Source organism: Parasteatoda tepidariorum, chromosome 6 (genome assembly GCF_043381705.1).
Source record: "Parasteatoda tepidariorum isolate YZ-2023 chromosome 6, CAS_Ptep_4.0, whole genome shotgun sequence".
Classification (NCBI taxonomy): domain Eukaryota; kingdom Metazoa; phylum Arthropoda; class Arachnida; order Araneae; family Theridiidae; genus Parasteatoda; species Parasteatoda tepidariorum.
In genome coordinates, this window is record NC_092209.1 from 45,690,650 (window position 1) to 45,713,824 (window position 23,175).

The window sequence follows — 23,175 nt, forward strand, 5'->3', positions numbered from 1 at the left end:
ATGTCCTGCTCTTAATTAAATGCATAGTTGAGCCAAAAATAGATTTAAGAACAGGATGTGGCTTTTAAAAGTGTGAGAAAGTATTTCAAATAGAATAATTAATTAGGAAGAAGTTTTATAGCAGAGAAACTAACATAAAAAGATTAATTGAAGCTTTTTATGTTACATATATATATATATATATATATATATATATACACATTTTTGTTTTAATTTAAAAATATTATTAGCAATAATGCACAAGAGACATTAAATGCTACAAATTATTGCAGTAAAATAATTTAAAATAGCCAAAAGTACGTTAAATATTACTCATTTTATTCACCTGCAAATCTTTATTCTAGAAAATACTAAAACTATTCCTAAATAAACGAATCAATTAAACGTTTCCTGTATAAAAAAAAAAAAATAATGCATTCTGTTATATCTCAAAAGTAAATTTAAAAAATCTACTTTAAGCTATTCTAATAATACAAATAAGGACATATTTAGGACTACAAATTATTGTTGGAAAAAAATTAAATTCTCTTAAAATACCAAAAATGCAACTTTTATATTCACAAGTTTGAAATGGAAATTAGAAAATGATATCAAAAGTAGGCCGTTAAAAAAACATTTTCTTAATAATAAAAAAATTAAATAAAATAAAACAAAATAAACTATTTTCAAATCTTTCTTTTTAAATGACACATTTATTGACTTGTTTCGAGATTCAAATTCTTTAATAGCAATAATTTGTAATTTATACAAATAAGTACACATAATTTATAGAAAATATAATCATTTGGGTAATTTTTCCTATATCTTATTATGATGACAATAATATTCTTAAAAACAGTAGTGTCAAATAAAAATAAATAAATTCTAAAAGAATGAAATCACTATCGTTTCACTCTAGGGATTTATATATATATACAATGAAAACAAAATTAAGTAAACTTAATTTAATTTTTGATTCCCTTTCGTTTGCATTCCAAAAATAATATATAATTTAAAAGGATTTAAATGGAAATTCTAAAGAATAATCTTAAGATAAATATGCGTTCTTAAACTGGATGGCATAGTTTTCTTACAACCAACTTAACCTAATTTAATATCATTAAAGATCATCTAAGTGCAATTTAACTTTCCATGGAAAATTCTTTTTCTTAAAGAACATCATATATATTACCATTCATAACTAGAATAAGAATTTTTTTTTATTAAAAAAAAAAAAGAAAAGAAAGAAGGCATTCAGAAACGAGCCAAGGCAACATTTTTCACATAAAATTGCTTTAAAAATGCGCGGTCTCTTTTAATTAAAAAGTTCAAACGCGTTTTCAAACAGAGGAATACATTAAAATATTACGAGACACAGTAAGAAGGCACGCACTACTGACGCGACAAAAATAAAAATGAATTAAATTATGCGCGAACATCTGCATCGTCTGCAACTAGATATCTCTCAGCTTGTTATGGATGGCAATGTAAATGAGTCCGCATGTGTTGGGGAGTTATTTACAGAAGGCGCGCAGACGATTTCCGAGAAAATGTAAATTTGTGGAACTGGCAACGGGTATAATTTCCGCTGGAATAAAAATCATGACCGAGGGTTAGTGCTTAAGCTGAATTCGCATTTAAGCATCTGATTCGTTGTTGTTTATTTATAGATGTTATTGCAAGGAATGCAAATATCGTTTACTGTAGCTGATGTATTTTAATAAAGGAGGGTAATTTTCATTTTAACATTAGAATCTTTCAACTCTTTGAATTAAACTTAACGAAATTCTCTTTACGTACGAAAACATTGCTCTAAGATTTAAATTGTTTCGACTGCGACTCGGAAATTGGCTTTTCAGTTTAATGCAAATAAACGGATTACTTTAAGAAAAGGGAATTTGATGGAATAACGCTCGTAAACACTTTCATTATTTTATATATTGTAATTAAATACACACAATAAGTTTGTCTTTCAAAAATATGAATCTATAACAGGAACATTCAATACTGTTATTAATTTAGTAAATTTAACCTGCGCAAATATAAATTCTTTGTTCCCCTTTGTAAGGAAAATATTTATATACGTAATTTTATATAATTATAAATAAACTTGACAAATCACAAATTCCCTTCATGCTTACGCAAGAAAGTTGCAGCACCTACTCCTTTGGGTTTTACTTTAACTTAGATTATTAATGCAGTAATCTTTAATAATTTTCAAAGTTAAAGATAAAATTAAATTAAATTAAAATTTCAACGTTTTCACAAGTGAAATTTTTTCAAACTTATTTATACGATATTTTTATTTTGAATTTCAAAAACAAGAAAAAACACCTTGATAATAATATTTTAATGCCTTGTGTAAGAACATTTGCTCATGCAACTCATCCACCTAGTCAGCAAAAATAATCTTATCGTAAACCCCTTCCCCTCCATTAAGTGTTTACGTAGCATTTGAACAGCCTCACCTCCCCCCAAACATTTCGCATGTATTATACTGCACTTAATTACTCATAACATTTATAACAGTCTTTCTAGATTTTATTTTGTGATAAGGATATTAAACAATTTTAATTGCTAAAATTAGTCGCTAAAAATATTCTAGCATATAATATAATTCTTTTTAATAAAAAAAAAAATCAGTTTGTAAATATGAACTATGTATCTGAATATAATAGAGGTGCTTGTATAATTTCGGAAATTTTTAATTCCATCTCAACCCACCTGCAAAAATAAAGATTTCTTTAAACAAAACATTATAACAGTTTCTTTAAACATTTCGTTGGTTATAAAATAAAAGCTACAATTAAAAAAAATTTCTTCTTAGTAATTCACTACTAAGCTCATGTTCGAATTCCAATAGTGTTATCTGTGTTTACGAGATGTGGTCTAATGTCGAATTTCGTGTAACATGTCCCAACTAAAGCGATTTTAAATAGTAACTAATACAAATATCTGTTTTAAAATATCAGCTGATTATATTCTTAACATACATCCTTTATCCATACAAAAAGTTAAAACTTTTTCAGTGTTAGTAAAAACCAGTTCAAACTAAACAATAACTTAATATCACAATCGAATTGTAACTTTCAACAGATATTTTGCAAAAAAACTTTTGAAAGTCATGGTTACTTGTAACAGATATTATTGTGTAATAGATCCAAATTTATCATTTATAGAAAACATTAGTTATACTATACAGGAGTCGTAAATATTTTATTTTAATTTTCTGTTTTAAAAAATAAAATAAAAAATGTTCTTAATATGAGGTATTATTTACAGGAAAAAATTTTAGGCTAAAGAAATATCTTACAAGGTAAGGTAAGTTTTTTTTTCTCTCTCTCTTTTTTTTTTTTTTTTTTTTTTTTTTTTTTTTTTTTTTTTTTTTTTTGAAACCATAGGGGAAAATTTAGTATCGAAGGGGAAAATGAATGAATGAATTTCATCAAACTCTTCATAAAATGTCCGTCTAACAATGTATTATTGAAAAAATTTTCTATATTATATGATTTATTCAGCAATTTTTTATTGCTGTATCCAGAAAACCAGTTTTACAAAATTTCACAAAGTTATAAAATTTCTTCCTAAACGACGCTTGTTACTTTTATCAAATTTAAAATCCGTAATTAAAAAATATTAACTAGTTTACATTTTTTGTGTTTCTTAATTCCAGCCTACTCTTTTTCTCTTCGAAATTCGGACATCAGAGAATAAAATGAAGGTAACAAAAAAAATTGATTCGAATAAAATACTTCATTAATCTCTAAAAAGTTCAAATAATAATAATAAATAAATCACGTGAAATAAAACTAAATTTAAAATTCGTTTTATTAAACAATGTCCAGCAAAACAAATAAATAAAAAAACATCAAAATTATACAGAATTAAATTTTTTTGTTGAATACTGATTTATAAATTATAATTTTAGATTAGATCAGCGTACATTTCAAAACAGATCAATCTTAGATCAGTCTTCACTGTTGCTTTATTCTTTTTGGAGAAAAAAATATTACCAATTAAATAACACTACAAAATAAATACACAATAAAAAAATAGTTATTTGTTCTGTCGAACACAAAAATCATAATTAAAAAAAAACATAAAATTATTTACATGTTTTTTTTTTTGTTTCTTCGCCTACATTCGTTCTACAATGTAAAAAATTTCGAATAAAATCCCTGTAAAAACTTCTGACACTTAGCGTGCTGGTATTTTTTACCGTAAAACCCACGCTTACTGGAACATGTTACGCAACAAAAAATCTGATATACCGTAATTTTTACAGCAATAATTACCATGAAATAACTGAATGAATACCATTAAAAAATATTAATGCAAAAATTACAGTATAATATTTTACTGTAAAAATAGATTTTACGGTATAATGGACTTACGAATGATTCCGATATTTTTTACCATTATTTTATACAGTGTACACTGAAAAAAATTCCGTATCAAATTACGGTAAAAATTACCGTCACTCAGAGTGCCACAGTACTTTTTATCACAAAATTTTGAAAAAATCTGATATGCCGTAATTTTTACTGTAATATTTACTGTAAAATTACTGAATCACTGTATTACACAAATATTACTTTAAAAATTAAGGCATGAAATTTTACAGTAAAAATGGATTTTGTTGTAAAATGAATTCTACGGATGCTGCTCGCAGGGTACCAGTACTTTTCGCCGGAATTTAATCCGGTTTTTTTTTTTTTTTTTTTTTTTTTTTTACGGAGTACTCTTTCTCTATTCCAAATTTGAATGAACTACAGAGAAAAAAACTATGGAGATAAAAATATATAAATAAGACTAAAATACTTCATTCATTTGAAAAAAAATCTAATAATTATGATAAATTAATTTGTAAATAACATGTAAGAAAACTAAATCTAAAATTCTTTTTTTGTGCAACATTTAGCAAAACAAACGGATAAAAAAATTTAAATAATATGGAATTAAAATTATTTCGCTAAAGAATAGAGATTTATAAAAAACAATTTTTGAATAAATCAACATATTTTTAAAAATCGATCAATCTTAGATCTGTCATCAATATCGCTTTATTAATTTTATTCTTCTGGGAAAATATTCCAACAAAATAATCCAACAAAATAATTATACGATTATATAAAGATGCATTAATAGTCAATCTTTTTAAAATAATTACAGCTTAATTTATAATTATTCATATCTAATTTCTTTATATAATATAAATGGCTATATATTTAAACTGTTGCAAATTGGCTTTCAACTTTAAACTCTGATGACCATCATTATAGTTATCGTAAGCAAAAATGTTAAAAAAAAAAAAAAAAAAAAAAAAAAAAAAAAAAAAAAAAAAAAAAAAAACAAAGAAAGAAAAGAAAAAAGAAAAAAAAGAATCAGAATTCACTGTCAATGATCTTTTCTAACGTAAATGAGGCTTTATTTCTTGAACCAATTTGATAAATTGAGTTATTTTTTGAAAGACAAAATCGAAAATATTTACTAAAAAAAGAGAAAAGTTTATGATTTATTTTAGATAACAAAATTTAAATGTTTTTTAATTATTTATAATTTTTTTTCTCCATATTGTGTGTCTTTTTCGAATTCATTAGTTAAAAAAGGCTATTGGCCTGAGAAAAAAAAACTGACAACATTTTAAATTAACGTTCTGCTGTTTGAATCTATTTATTTTTGCACTACAACATTGATAAAAAATTAATGTTTACATTTTAAAATTATTCATTAGTCATAAGATGCAATGGACTTGCATTTAAATAACTTACATCCGCATTCATTATATCCTCACCATTATCTTCTCTATAAGAGACTGACAAATTTTACGTTTCTGCGTATTAAAACTAACATGATAAATAACTTATAAACTGACGTATTAAATAGCATATATAAACTAAGATATTAATTAACATATTAAACAACATATTGAATAGCTTATAATTGCTTTTGATAACAAAAAAAAATCTTTGATAGTTGTAGGATTTTTTTCAAGAAAACTGAAATTTCTCTTTTATGTTTTCGTACTAAATTCTGGGTCAATTTTTCTTGTTTAACTACTTCAACAAATCCTTTTAAAAACTTATGCGTATAATTTCTGATATTTTTCATTACACTCAAAGATTTTTATTTATTAAATTTTAAATTTTCACTTTTTGAGTTTTCATATATTTATTTATTTATTTTGAACAATAAGCCACAATTTTCGAAAAAAAATTTAATAAACAAATAAATTCTTACAGTGCAACTGGTACTGATCAAGGCCTGTAAACGTTTGAAATTTGAACCAAATTTAAGAAAAAGTGACATTTTATTTTAAATAGTTGCATCAACTTACTTCAAACTGAAAAGGGTTGAAAGCACACACACTGCGCCTAATTCAATCTTTTTTGGCTACAGTGGACTCTCTACAGTTTTTCTTAAAAAATAATGTTACAATGCTGTAACTTGCAGCGATTGTTTATATTTAGAGAGAGAATATAAAAAAATAATTTGATACATAATTCATGCTATAACATGAAAAATTTAAATTTTTTCAAAAAAATTGTCGATTTATTTTAAAGTTTAAATAAGCTCCTTTGCGCTAAATTTTTCCTTAAATTTAAAGATTATTTTTTAATTTCAACTCTATTTACATTTCTCTTCAAATTGTAGGGAAAAAACTCACACATTTTTCTACTAATTTCCATATAGAGTAGAAAAAACAAGTTTCGGTAAAAAAAAAATAAAAAAAATAAAAAAAAAAAAACATGAAAATCGTCCCTCTATGAACGTTTTGGAGCATTGAAATGACTATAAATATGTTGTGGTTCCTTATTATGAAACTTTTTAACTTTTTCTCTACAAATTTTTTTTTTACTGATCTAGAGAGTGAGTCAAAAAAGTTTCATGGAATAGTCATTAAAATTATAGCTCATGGAACTATTTCAATTTCCAGTTCGATGCAAAATTTTTGTTTTGAGAAACACTACATAAAGCCCTCACAATAACAAGTTTTTGTAATTAAAAAAAAAGCAAAGTAACACTAATATTGTCAAATGTTTTACAAATTCTTATGATTTCATAATTAATATGCTATTTTATATAATTTAATTAATATAAAATGGTCAAAATTAGAAAATCGATTTTTCGAGTGATTTTCACGATTTTAGGAGTCCACTGTAGCCTTAAAGAAGTCTAAATATTTCGAAAGCTACTTTTTTTTTTTTTAATAAAATGTATTTTGTACATTTTGAAATAAATAAATAAAAAAATATTAAAAAAAGTCACGAAAAGAGAGAAATAAATTCTTATCTGCAACGCGAACTACATCAAAGCTGTTTAAAATCGTTTAGTTTTGAAACAGATCGGATAAAAATTAACATTTCGTTTAACTTAATTCATTTAACTAGTATCAACTAAATTCAAAATATTACATAGAATAATGCGAAAATAAATATATATATATGTTTTTAAGTGCAATGTGATTCTGAAAATCACAGGGGAAAAAAATCACATCTTTTACTAAACAATCACTACCCTCTTCTTTAAAACAGTTACAGTTAAAGTCTTCTTAACACCTTTCCATCAACTACTTTCTAAGCTGAAGATGTAGGAAAAACACACACTGTATCTAATTCAATCTCTTCAACAAGTCTGTAAATACTATACCAAATGTCACTTCAACTTACATTTAGAATACTCTCCCATGATGGATGACTCTGTATTTATTTATATTCTCTGGAAAGAGGGGCGTTGAACACTAGAATTTTTCCGAATGTATGCATTACAAATGTATAATCGGTTTAGTGTTGCTTTCTTTCACAATCGAAACTTTGTTATGCGTTCGCGGTTCGGAACTAAAGTTGCTACGACATCTGCAAACGTAATTTGTTTGAATGTCACATTCGTAAAAATAAATAAATAAATATAAAAGGAACGAAGAGTCATTTATTTTAAAAATAATGACTGAGCGTTTAGGATTAGGGATCTGGCAACTTACATTTAACCTGGTGACTTACAAGATAAGGAATGGTAATATGCTCCGTTTCCAAAATGAATTTAAATCCCGTGAAGACAGTAAATTTTAATCAATAATTTTGAAATTGACTTTTGGAACAACTTCGATATCTTATAAATATCTTATATATCTTACTATATTTATTTTTATCATAAAATTATTTTAATACTATAAAGTAATATTATTAAGAAAGTTATGTATTCGAAAATGCTTTGTAGCCATTTTATTAAAAGTCCTATATTCCAACAAGTTATGCATGTTTAAATAAAAACGACTAATATTCTGCAATAATAATAAATTAAAAAAATGCATTGACTTTTGAAATTGACTTTTGGATCAACTTCAATATTTTATAACCAGATGTATACCATATTTATTTTTATCATAAAATTATTTTAATATTATGAAATAATATTATTAAGAAAGTTATGTATTTGAAAATGTTTTGTGGCCATTTTATTACAAGCCCTATATTCCAACTTAGTTTAAGTTATACATGTTTAAATAAAAGCGACAAATATTCAACAATAATAAAAATAAAAAAAAGGCATTGACTTTTGAAATTGACTTTTGGATCAACTTCAATATTTTATAACCAGATGTATACCATATTTATTTTTATCATTAAATAATTTTAATATTATGAAATAATATTATTAAGAAAGTTATGCATTTGAAAATGCTTTGTGGCCATTTTATTACAAGTCCTATATTCCAACTCAGTTTAAGTTATACGTGTTCAAATAAAAACGATAAATATTCTACAATAATAAAAAAAAATGATGTTAACTAATTAATTAGTTTCATGTGCTGTAAATTTTTAATCATATAGTAAGAATTATATCTCAAAATCATATAAACATCACTCTTATTGTGCGTCCATTTTTTTCAAACCTAGTTTTTATAGCGAGTCATATATCAATATCAGTTTGATTGAAATATCACTTCAATTAAATAAATAATAGTATTAATTAAAAATATGTATTACTGTAAATTTTAGACGATAATTTTGAAATTGACTTTTGGATCAACATCAACATTTTGTAAACAAGTGTATTCCATAATCTTTATTTTTTTTTTTCACCTTAAAAATTATTTTAATGTAATTGTTTAAGAAAAAGTGTCTTGGGGCCTTTTAATAACTGGTCGAGTCCCAGATTCCAACTCAGTTTAAGTACACATGTTTAAATAAAGGAGAAAAATTTTCTACAAAATATTTTAAAAAACAGACGCTATTAACTAAACAATTAGTTTTATGTGATATAATTTTTTAATCATATAGTAAGAATCATATCTCTTTATCATATGAATGTAATTACCACACTCTTATTGTGTTTTCTTTCCATTTTATTTCAAGTCTAGTCGCAAATTCCTGTTTTAATTAAAAATGTATAAAAAATGTGCTAAAGAACTTTAAACAGAACATGAAATTTTTATTGTTTTCTGCGCTCATTTTAATAAAAATCGCAGTTTAATTGAGTTCAACTTAGCTTCAAAAATCCGTTTAAATCTAAAAGGAGGACAAAGTAATTTGGAAAATATATAAAGGGAAAAAAATGGTTAAAGATAAATAGTAAGACTAATATTTAAATCACAATAAAAGGAACATAATTATAAAGGTTTTCGTGTCCTCATGTTAAAGTATAGAGAGTTTTTGTAATTTTTATTTTTATTATTATATAAAATGAAATATGTTAAACTAAATTAGCCTATCCGTCTGTGTAAAATAATTTACAGCTGAATTAAGTATAGCCTTCTTTCATTTACAAACAATAAATACTTTTAAAATGAGAAAAAGAACAAGCAATTCTAAATTACGGTTTTTCAATTTTGGAATTTTTCATTTAATTTTGATTTAAATGAGACTCTTTTAGAAAATACATTATTTTGCCATTCTTTTTCAAAATAGTTCTCTAATTTTAACGTTTTTGCTTAAACTACGGAATAAAATAAATATTAAGACTATTATGTATAACAATTATTCTACTAGCATACTTTTCGAAATCGTTTCCTATTTTTAAAATTATAATTCAGTTGTTGAATAAAATAAGATAAGATCATTTAGAGTAATAGGGTATAATAATAGGTTATTTTACAAAAATAGATTACGTTGCTATTCTTCTGTAATCCATTTTCTTATTTTAAAAATCATTTCAAAGCAGTGGAATGAATTAAAATTTGTTAAGACACTTTTAAGTAACTAATTATTCTATTATTCCTTTCGAAATTGTTTTCTATTATGAAAGATTATGATATAGTAGCTGAATGAAATAAGACATGCAACGTTTGGGTTGCTAACTATTCTACTAATTTTTTAAAAGCATTTTTTTTTTTTTTTTACAGTTACGTTTTAACTAAAAATGAAAAAAGAGTTTTTGGACACTTTATGGATAACAAGTTATTCTACAGCAATAATTCTTTTGAAATGTAGAAGCTTATTTTAATACTTTTCTTACTGAATAAACTAATAAACTAATTTACTGCATGAATAAACTAATTTTAGATGTATCAGATTCATCAAAATAAGTTTTGTTGCTAGTTATAAATTTCTTTTTATTACAATATGAACTTTAACATTTTGTTTCATAACTAGCAATGATTAAACCGATTTCGTTTGAAAGTTTTGACAAAAAACATTTTTTATAATGTTTGCTTGTAATTTTAGGATAACTGTTTTGTACTTGCCTGAAGCAGATGCAGTTAATTTTTTGAATATTTAAGGTCATCTCATTAGGTTGAGAATATTATTAAGACATTCTTGATTAAAAAAAAAAAAATGAAAAAAAAGAAGAAAAAAAAGTCTTAATTCCGCACCCTTCTAAAATAAAGCACTACTTCTTTTTTAAAGTAAACATTTTACTGCTTTCAAATAACGTTACAAAATTTTGTTCTTTTTTAGTATGAAAACGGAAAAATTACGTTTCTTTTAAACATAGTATTTTAATTTATTAAGCTTATCATTTAATGTTAATTAAATAAAAGATATAAAAAATTCCAAGCTAAACACTTTGTAAGAAAATTAAAAAAAAATGTCGAAAATTCCAAACGTTTTTCAAATAGGCAGTGTTATTAAGCATAATCCATTTTTTTAATTAAAACGGAAACAGCATAAAGATGAATTAATTAAATTAACTTGATTAAATTAGTATTATCTTTCTCTTTAATTACACTATACAAGTCTTTTGATATTTTACAAGAATATTAATACCGCAGAGCAATTTTTTAATTCCACCTCAATCAAAAAAAACAGAATTGAGGGGAAAATCATTAAAAAATAAAAACTCCTAATACCTTGCCTACCGTTGCTCCCAATAGAGGGCGCTGACAAACAACGCTATTCTCATCAAATATATACATTCGCTCAGCAAGCAGCCAGCATAAATATGCAAGCAGATATGTAATACGCATCCCCGTCGTAAAAATGGCGGATTCCAGACTACGAAACCGGAACTTCAAGAGGAAAAAAAATTATTTATAATTCGCCTGGAAGCATAAATGGAAAATTTTTCTGGCTAAATACGTCTGAAATAAATGGATTACTAAATTAGTTTTCGAACATGGAAAGTGCTGACGCATAAATTCTGAAAGAACGAGTTGTATTTTTTAAACCCTTTCGACGCGTGATTATGTATGCGTGGTTAACTCACTCACCGTGCGGTCTGTTTTAAGGGTTGACCATCACGAACACATTGGAAGATGGACTTCAATTCGGACAGTTGCTCTCGTCTTTTGTTTGTAACATCTGTGAGATTCTGAAATTTAAAAAATAAATTTTAGGTAAGCAAAGAAATGGTTTTAATAAAATCATTTTTTTTAAAAAATATATATTTTTTTTTATTGAATTATTTTTATTAAAACATATTATAATAAATTAAATGTAGTTAAATTTGGTAATATTGTGATTAGGTAAATAAGAATTTCATAAATATTGTAAATAGATAAAACGGAATATTGTAAATATTATGAATAATAAAAGGAGAGATAATTTGTGCAAATTATAATTTTAATTTTTTTTAATAATTGTAATTTAATTTAATTTTATGTGAGTTATTCTTACTTCATCTTACATTAAATGAAATAAGCAATGAATAGTTTTCATTAAATATTATGAATTTGTATCAATGTGTAAATAACTTATTTTATTTATTATAATTCAATTGTAATTCGAATTTTATGTAATATACTCTTGTTAAAAGAAAATAATTGTCATTCCAAAATTAAAAAAAGAAAAAACTGCGAAATAAATGCATTTTTAAGAATATTTAAGCTATTGTGAAACACAAAAATAATATTACATTAATCACAGAGTATTCGTTTATCTACTGAGTTTAATATAAATTTATTTATATGTAATAAATATACTATTACATTAAGTATATTAATTGACTTAAATGCAAATTTTACAAATTAATATTTTTAAAACGAAAATAAGTAGTAAAACATCGTATTAAATACATTCACATTTTATATGACCAAAAACAAAATTCATTTTTGAATAAATACACATTTTCTTCTCTGAACATAAGTAATTTATATATTGGTAAAAAAATTTTTAAAAAATATTGGTTTTTAATTATAAAATTGCTAAATTTTATATTGTTAAAAATTCACTTAATTGGAATATTATTAACCTATAAAATTCCGGCCAAACATAAATCAACTCCTACCATATAATATGTAGTCAAGATTATGAATTTAATAAACTTGCATTGTATATAAATTAGTAATGATTCATAGTCAAACTTGAATAACTTTAGAGTTAAACTTGAATAAGTATTGTTCACCTAAAAAACTGTGATAAAACATGTATCATCTCTCATCATTTCTTGATTATTCTAGTAACACTAAGAATCAATCTAAATACAAGTCTTTAAACTAAAATAGCATATAATCAAGATTATGAAATTAAATGAATTTAATGGTATACTTGAAATATTAATAAATTCATAATAATTTATTGTTAAACTTGCATAACTTTAAACTTAATAAATATTGTTCTCTATTATTCTAGTAACTCTAAGAATTCATTTAAATATAAGTGTTTACAATAAAATAACATATAATCAAAATTATAAATGAAGCGAATTTAATGGTAAACTTGCATTGTTAATTAATTTGTAATGATTAATAGTTAAGCTTGAATCACTTAGTGTTAAACTTGTATACTTTGTTCATCTTACGAACATCATCTAACATGTATCGACTCTCACAATTTTTTTTATTATTCTAGTATAACACTTAGAATCTTTTAAATTATGGTGTTCTAACTAAAACAACACATCTAAGAAGATCAAGATATAAAATTAAAGTAATTTTATGGTAGTTAGTAACTGTACACTGGATATATATGTATTAGCATATTGCATATATATTGGTTATTTTACGGTATTGATATGTATAACATCTGATTAGTGTATAATACATATAAACTGAATGGTTAGTTGATATTATAAAATCATTCAAATTTTATAAAATTGATTACAGTGATTGTCATAATCTTACTTTCTTCAAAATATTCAATCTAATCAATTAAGATGGTTATTATGAATAATTAATAACCAAATAACTATCATCATAAGTAATCAAAAGACCTTTATTATTTGGAAATGAAATTATTGTGAATAATAATAAGTTAATGTAATCAATTGGAGCAGGCTATAAATGGTGTATGATTAATAGGTTAAAATGATAAAATCGCAAACATTTCAACTTATTACTGATACTTTTTACATATTAAGTAAATTATAATGTTAACAGCAATTATTGCTTTGCTCTAGAAACATAAAGTTGATTTTTGAAGATAAAAATCATTTTACTATTTTTTAGCATTTAATTATTTATAAAAAATCAAATTTATTAACTTTTGACGCTATCTACTAGCATTTAATTATTTATAAAATTCAAAATCTAACATAAATAGTAACATATTTACTCATGCATGCTGCAAATATGTAAATAAATACCTATCAAAGACAACCTTAGCTATTTTTGCTCGAATATATATTTCTTGTAACTTGCAATATTGATTTAGTTGAATTGACTATGTTAATTTCTTTTTCGCTTGTAGGTATGATTTGTTGAGAATCGTAAAATCAAATGAAAAATAAACATTCATTTTTCTAAATATCATTACACAAGGCATACCTATCTACTAAATCATACCTACACAAGGCATACCTATCTTTCTATCTACTGAATCCATTGTATGCATTAATTGTCATATACCAGCTTTAATCTATTATTCCAATTTCCATTCCATATCTATACAACCAAAATGTGCTTAGCGCAACGTATATGTTTTAAAATAACATTATACACATAAACCTTTTTCTATCAAAAGATGCCTGATTTAAAACTCAATGTAATACCGACACATTTTTATAAATAAAAAAAAGTATTTTATTTTTTCCACTGACTGATGTTTTCTTGAAAAAAAATTGTTTCGCAGGGAACAAAATCGAAGATAAACTGGAAATCGAGCAAAATATAATTGATGAATGGTGAAAAAGAACAATTAAACAAAATTAAACAATTTGATTGAATTTGAATATTAGGTTAATTCAGTTGCTAACAGTACTTTTTCACAATAGTTTACAGTTCCTATTTTCTATAATCTCATTGATAAGCCTAGCAAGGTTTCATTATTCTTTTGTGCAACTTAAATCAGGTTCGAATTTTTGCAATCTCCAAACACGAACATCCGTTTTTAAACTAATTATACAAAAATTAAGTTAATTTGTAAAAATATTTATAATTTGTCCTATTAATAAGTAACAAAAAAACGCTGAATAATACAAAACGTGAATAAAGCACAGATAAAGGTTCAAAAAAAGATACGACACGAATGAAGCACAAATAAATGGCACAAAAAGGGACATAAATAATCACAAATAGAGGTACAGAAATGGGCAAAAATAAGGCACAAGTAAAAGTACAAAAATGGATAAAGCATGTGGTTTTGCACAAGTGACACCAATTATAATCCTATCTTCATTGTAAGTGAAAATTACATTAATGTAAATGTTTTTAAAAAAAATTGCTCAAAAGCGATATTAAAAGTAACCGCATGTTATGTAACTTTTATGAATATTATGTCCTATTTTTCAAAAAAAAAAAAATATTTTTTTATTTTTGTAACTATACCTTATTCAAAAATAGCGCATATAACCGTTTTTGTCATTTACTAATTAACTTCACGTACAAAGAGTTATACTGAAAAAATTGTACATAAAAAATCTGTAAATCAAGATTTTAACTTATAAAATCGGTTACAAGAGTTAATTAACCTTTTCATTAAATAAAGTAACTCACTCAGGAAAGACCTAATTCCAAATATATTTTGTTTTTTCCTTTTCTAATTGTGCATCATCTTCCGTTGTGAATGATTCATGATGAATCATGGACCCAGCATATTCTTATCCCTTCCGTGTACATAATTCAAGGAAAATCTACGGCAATCCTTTATTTATGATTACAGACAATTCATTTCTAATTAAGGAAGTCAACTCCAGGTGTAAATGTTTTATCACTTTTAAGATAAGTTAGTGTTTGCCAGATAAATTCTCAATTCCTTAGTGTTATTCTATTATCCTTCGAAAAATCAAAAATTTTACTTATTACTCTAAATAGACAAAATCGTAGTTACAGTTAGGAAATATAATCGCCAAGTAGTAATAATTATAAGTCGAGATAAATAAATTAAAAAGTTATAAAATAAGTAAGGATAATAAGTAAGATAAATAAATAAAAAAAAACAAGTAAGGATCAGTAAATTAATTTTCATAATTTATTTTAATGCGTGTCTATGTATATTTATAAATTTTTTCGCGTTTTATTTATTTTATGATAAATGCATTAATTGGTTTGATTATGTTGAAATTATTCAAATATAGTATAAATTAAAAAATCGGAATGGCCAATTATTTTCTGTCAATACTTTCAGTTGTTTATTAGGGAGAATATTTCCACTCATATTGATATGTTGATACATATTCATATAAAATAAAGATACAGATATTTCTCTAATTCAAAAAAAAGGGTAAAATATTTTTAAAAAAATATTGATGATTTTTTTCCTTAAATTTATCAGAATTTGCGTTCTTAATGTTTTAAAGATAACTGTGTTTTTTTTAATAATTTTATATCATGCATCTTTGTCTTGATTAAAACTTTTAAATAATTTATAAAAACGATAGAAGTTTATCAGAATTACAAGTATAAATTAACTTTTAAAATTTTAACTATTATATATTTGCATAAGTCTTGGCTAAGACTATTTTGCATAAATGCTTAGATTCGTTATTAATAATTTATTTAATATAGATTATATCTTACCCATAGTTCATTTTTAATTCACTTATCTTTTCGAAATTTAAGATTGTTAAGTTTGTTTCGTATGAAATTCGCAAAAATGTCTATTTTAAATACTTTCTATTTAGCTAAAAAATATTCTTTCATCTTATTTTATTCATACATTTAGTCAAATACATTTCAGTTTATTTACTAAAGTCTTAAACTATTACTATTGAATTGAATTCGTTAATTTTCACTTATATTTGTCATTAACTAGTTTGAAAATTTTTTAAACATTTCATAATTTTACTCTTATTGATAAAGAGATTATCCACTAACTAATGTAAATAAAAAAGATCGTAATTTGTTAATTTTTGATACTGTTTGTCTTTAACTATTCTATAAGTTTCCAATTTCTACTATTTCATAAATCAATTAATTCTACTTTATTATTTTCTTTTCACAGCTAAGCGTAATGATACTTATTAGTATAATTTAAAATATGGTTACTAATAGAATGTAAGTTGTAAGAAGATAATTTTTTTTTTTTTTTTTATGGAAATATAAATAGAAAATTGAAGTGGGGTACGTAATGGACCCCAATTTGTTTTCAGAATTGTAGTAGAAAGTGAAAATATAGTAAACAGAAGTATCAGTTTAATACATTTATTTTCACAACTAGATAAGTGTAACATCTGCTTATTATCCATATATATTATGAATAATAAGCTGAACTACATTATATATTTACACTACATTATAGTATCTACTTTATGTAGAAAACTCTGTGTCAACTAACGTGTTTTGGCTCAAAAATAGATTTATTACCTTTTTTTTTCCTCACAAAATATAAAAATAATGCTGTCTATATTGTGTGATCCATTATAAGCCATACATTGTAAAAAATTACGATAAAAAGTACCGACACTCAGAATGCCGGAGCTTCTTACCATATTCGGGGTGCCGGTACTTTTTACCATATTCAGGGTGCCGGTACTTTTTACCGTAAAATCCCTTTTTTAGGGAACAAAAAATCTGTTATACCATAATTTTGACAGTAATAATTACCTTAAATCACGAAATCCATATAATTAAATAATTATTACTAAAAAATTACGGTATAATATTTTACGGTAAAATGGATTGCGTGGATGATATGATGAATCCAAAGTACCCCTACTTTATACCTTAATTTGATCAGTAATTTTTTACAGTGTATTTCACCATTCGTCTTAATGAAAAAATTTCGCCTTATGAGTATTAAAACTATGATAAAATGATTGAAGAACTTTATTTTGCTCTCTTCAGTTTTTAAATAAAGCAGTTATCACAAAAAAAAGATAGATTTACACCTGTCTAAGGTTCTTCACATGTAATGCTGATTTTCTAACTCAACATGTTTTTACCAGTCTAAGGTTCTTCACATGTAATGCTGATTTTCTAACTCAACATGTTTTTCATCTAAGCTTTTAATTTATGTTTTAAATATACCTAATACAATAAACGTAAACCTAACATACCAAATCAAAGGTTATTGAATAAAAAGTTGAAATAAAATTAATCTTGTGCTTTTTTATTACCAAAAGCATAATTAGCACAATTTATCTCAAGCCATTTGCGATGAGTCCACAAGATTCATTAAAATTTAAGCTTATCGGGAAATTTTTTTCTCAGATTCTCATAAGCTTAAAGAAATATTGGCTGATTGAAATGAGCTTAAAAAATTTGAAAATACTGAATATTTTCAACTGCTTAGGTACTTCGCAAAATGCTGGTAACAAGCCGGATTAACCAACTAACATACGACATGCATTTTGAAAAAAAATTTTAAAAATCTAGCTTTGTTTAATTTTTTCTGTGGCAGTAAATTTTGAATGAAGATTTTAGCAAGTAACACATTAGCAACTGCGACAGTAAATTAAGAATTTTAAGTAAAAGAATGTATTGTTGTATGTATTGTAATGAATGTATTGTAATGAATGTATTAGCACTCTGTTGTTTAAAAAATATTGGTTGCTGAAAAACGGTAGACGTTTGGAATTTACTGATAGTTTTACAATTCTAATGGTTTGCAATATTTTTTGAATAAGTGTTGAGAGCTTAAAAAAAATTCGTTACAATTTAAAAAGATAGATAATATTATCTATTTTAAGGTAATTCATTTCTCTGCAAAGAATTAAGTAGTTACAAATGAAATTGGTTCGATTTATTCATGTAAGTTTTAAATATTTTTTATTGTAAATATCAAAAGAATATCAATAATTATGCAGTAATTAGTTTATTAAAGCACTTGCTCGCTTTGCTGAGCAACCATCAACAAGATTGCTCCGTAATCATTTCCTTTTCTTGCCGATAAACAGATTGAATACTATATCAAATTTAAAGTTATTTCAATTTAAAAGAAAGGTCCCAAAACTTGTACTGCATTTTCTTACCGATTCAATTGGATTTAAAATTTAAAACTTCTCCATCAATGATCTTGTTTTTTTTTTTTCCAATTCGTAATAAATTTTTTGTTACTATAAAAAGTCGTTAAATATTTTTTACTGAAGTAGCAAAAGCTCAAAAGAAACGAAAGTATCTATTCTTAATATTGCTATAGAACTTTAATTAGAAGTTTTGCAATAATTATTTGGTTTATGGTACTTTTTTAGTTTCCTATTTTACAACGTTACTAAACATCTTAATCATAAAGCGTCGTATAATAATGTAATAGTATACTATTACTTAGCAATTAAGGAATAAAAATTCTAGTTTTAAGCATTTAATTTTGGAAAATAATCAAAATCAAGAACATTACAACAACTGAGAGTAATATGAAAAATTAAATGAACAAAGGAGTAATACTGATGAAGAAAACCGTTAAACAATAAATAATTTACAATTAAATATAGCTAAATTGCTTAGTATCTCTTGTTAATCAAAGAAACATGACTAAGTGTACCATTCTTTGTTAAGAATATTGATAAATATGTGCGATTTTTTTTGTCCAATGAGATTGCATAAAATAGTAAGGTAGCAGTTGTCTTATAATATGTAGATAAATAAAACTAATAATTAACAAATAGTGTAAATTGTTTTATTGCCAACCATATCATAACTCAAGGTTTTGCTAAATGAATTATTGTTAATCAAATGTTAATATAAATAATAATATAACAATAAATAATATAATAACAAAATAATATAAATAATAAAATAATATCAAATGTTAAACGTAAATCATAAAATTATTATTAAATTAAAATACCAAAGAAAAAAAAAAAAAAGAACGATTATTATGTTATCTTTTTTGACGTCAAACTTTATGGCATGCAATTTTCGTGTACACTATTATTGACGCCAATGACATTGATTAATTTCGGTAATAAGTACTACTTGAAATAAAAATTAAATAAAATAAATATGCTGTGGAAATAAAATAAATAAGCAAAGTTAATGGCGAAATAGCACAAAAAATTTGGGAGACGCGTAAAAAAAAAATCTTCATATTATCATTGACTCCAATGACGTTTAATTCGTTTTGATAATAAGCTCTGGCTGAAATAAAAAAAAAATCTAAGTACTAAAAACAAAGGTAATGGAGAAAAGATACTTATTCGTTTAGGAGGACCAAAAAAAGAGTTATACTATTATTGACGTCAGTGATGTTTAATTAATTTTTGTAATAGTATAATAATTGATTAATTAATAATAATAATTAATTTTTGTAATAGTATAATAATTGAAATAAAAAATGTACTAAAAAACATAATTAATGGATAAATGGTGTTACTTTATTTAAGAGAAGAGTAAAGAATCACCTTATTGCTATTGACGAAAATTATGCTTAATTAATTTTCGTAATAGGAACTAATTCAATTAAAAAAATAAACTATATACTACAAAGCAAAAATAATGAAAAAATTGCACTAATTCGTTAAGGCAGGACATAAAAAATCGTCAGACTATTATTGACGCCAATGATTTTTAATTAGTTATGATAATAGGCACTACTCGTATTATGGTACTTGTAGCAGTTTTAATAATTTGCAAATATACTAATATAGGGACAGTATTTATATCAGTTTATTTAGTACTTGTTAAAACCGCATCATTACTGTACAATTTGAGTATAGATACTGTGGTTCCTCAAAGGGGATCAGGGAAAAATTTGCTTGATTATAGTAAATTCATGAGCTGGCATTGAGTTGCAGCATAATGCCTAATAAATAAAGTTAATCTATATTTTAATGGGATGAACTACTAAAATTTTTTTATTTCTTAATCTTATGACGTATAAAGCCACAGGGAAGGATAAATTATGATATTAAATAAAAATAAAAGTTGGAATTTTTTTAGCTTTATAAATTATGTTAGTACATGTCTTCCAATTTTGTGCACGATTTCTTAATATTGTTCAGTGCTGTCTTGTTGATTATTTTCCTTTTTTCTCACCCCGTAAAAAGAACAAAAGAACTGGTATTATATAAATATATATACTTAAAAAATAATTGCAAACGTTCTCCATTATATGACTTATTTGTTAAATTTTATTCGACAAAAAATAACTAAGACAAAAAGTTCGTTGTATGGAAATTAGAATAGATCTTGGTTTAAATGTGAATTGTTCTTTCGAATTATGATTTGCAGTTTCAAAATGACCTTCACGTATTTAATGAGTTTTTATTGGCTGAGGCTTCCGCATTCCAAACCCACTGTTTCAAAGTATATTTTCTTTCTTTTTGCGCATTAAAATTCTACCCATTAAATTCAAAGCAACATTCGTGAATAAATTTATATTTCGTAATCGTCTGTGCGAACTATCCTGTTGTAATATTCCAATAAAACAACAAACCAATTTTAAAGGTGTGTGCAGGAAAGTGCTGACTCGAGGGAAAAAAAGAAAATCCAAACACCTGGCAAAATTTCAAGAATGCCAAAAAAAAAAATCATGCTGTTAATGTATTGGGTAAATAAAAAATAAATGGAAACTAAGCTGAAAATACGTTATACAACAAGACTAGGTGATATCAGAATTGTAGCTTAGCGAGTATTTCTCAGTAAATATCTATATTTTACAAAAAAATCTCGATATTTTTTCATTTTAACAAATTTATTTATACATTTGCCAATATGTTCTTCAAATGAAATTGATCAACAGTGACGATAATATCGTTTTCCATAATTTTCGATTATTCTCGAAATGTTATAATCAATCTTTATCGTTGTCCAAAATGAATTACTGACCTAAATTCGATACTGACCTAAATTCTATAATAATCATAGTCTGAATAATAAAGTCTATTCTTGCGATATTATCTTATCGAACGATATCTAATTATCATTTTCGATGATAATGCATTATCTATTTGTATTCGATATTTATTGTTATCAATAATTAACGTACATTTTCTATTTCTTAAAAGACATGATATGCTCAATGTACCGTGAGAATACCTTTTAAAATATTGATATCGCGAAGTTAAAGAAATATCGATATTTTACAATATAACACCTAGGCCTATTATGCAATGGAGAATTGTTAAGTTTATTATTATTATTTTGATAATTTGTTTTACGTCATTGAATTCCATTGTTGCAAATTTTCTTTATTTTCTATAGTTTTGACTATGACATTACAATGAGTTTCTGAAAAATATAAAAAAGTTCGAATTCTTGGATTAAGACGCACTTTATTACCTATTTCAATTAATTTTTATTTTAAAATAACGCTTTTCAGTTTATTTAAATTCTATTAATACAGATACTTCGTAATTTCTACTGATTTTAATCCCGGCAAAATAATCCTAGAGAGCTTTTGAAAACTGGTATAAAATCCAAATTCGTTCGTAAATAATTGATTAATATCTTTCGTAAAAACTCAAATTTGTCATCTGAATGTAATTAAATTACTTGTAGTCTGAAAATAACCAGAACTCAACTTTGAGGAAGGTAAAAAAGAAAAAAATATATTTTTTGTAACCCCACCAAAATTATGTAATGAGAAACAGTTACCGTATTGTTATAATTCTTCTAGATTAAATAACCAGAACTCAACTTTGAGGAAGGTAAAAAGGGAAAAAAAATTTTTTTGTTGTAACCTCACCAAAATTATGTAATGAGAAACAGTTACCGTATTGTTATAATTCTTCTAGATTAAATAACCAGAACTCAACTTTGAGGAAGGTAAAAAGGGAAAAAAATTTTTTTTTTGTAACCTCACCAAAATTATGTAAAGAGAAACAATTACCGTATTGTTATAATTCTTCTAGATTAAAAAACAATGAACTAGAATTATAGACAAATATAAATATTATTTATTGAGTGGTAATTTTTGCATAGCGAACTGTTAAGTAGTTTTTTAGCCTAGGCAAGGGGGGAGAGGGGCATTCTCTGCGTACTCATAGTATTTAATGTAATAGTATCAATTTTTATTAATATTTAAAAACTTTATGGGGGCACTATACAATTTCATTTGTTGGGCCCATAAAATATTATTTTTCTGAAGTAACCCTACGAAAATTATTTACTACAGATCCTAATTTTCGCCTTTATTATTGAAATATTTCCTTTGACTTCTCTTTTGTTCTTTTTCGAACTTCATTCATGCCAACAACTTAAAAAAAAATTTTTAATTTTTTTCCTTCAAACTTTATACTATTATTTATGATTATTTTTTATTTAGTGTAAATAATGTTTAACTCTTAGAAGTAAGGAATTTTTGTGTTTTAAGGTCTATCTTATTTTCTAATTTCATAATATTTATTTACATGAATTTGTATTTATTTTTTGTGGGGGGGGGGGACTAGAAATGTGAAGATGAATTTCTCCCCCCATCGATATGATAAAATAGAAAACTAGATTTTCATTGCTAAGAAAAAATTTAGAAAATAAAAATAATTAATTGTATAATTAATATTTAA

General features: G+C 24.5%; 1 protein-coding gene across 1 annotated transcript in view; it reads right to left on the minus strand.

Moving 5' to 3' along the window:
* Positions 1-23,175, minus strand: part of LOC107443462 (misexpression suppressor of ras 6) — a 203,971-nt gene that overhangs the window by 118,687 nt on the left and 62,109 nt on the right. Inside the window, exon 4 of the mRNA XM_071181775.1 lies at positions 11,630-11,730. Coding sequence (XP_071037876.1) covers positions 11,630-11,730 — 101 coding nt within the window. The remainder of the gene's footprint in view (positions 1-11,629; positions 11,731-23,175) is intronic.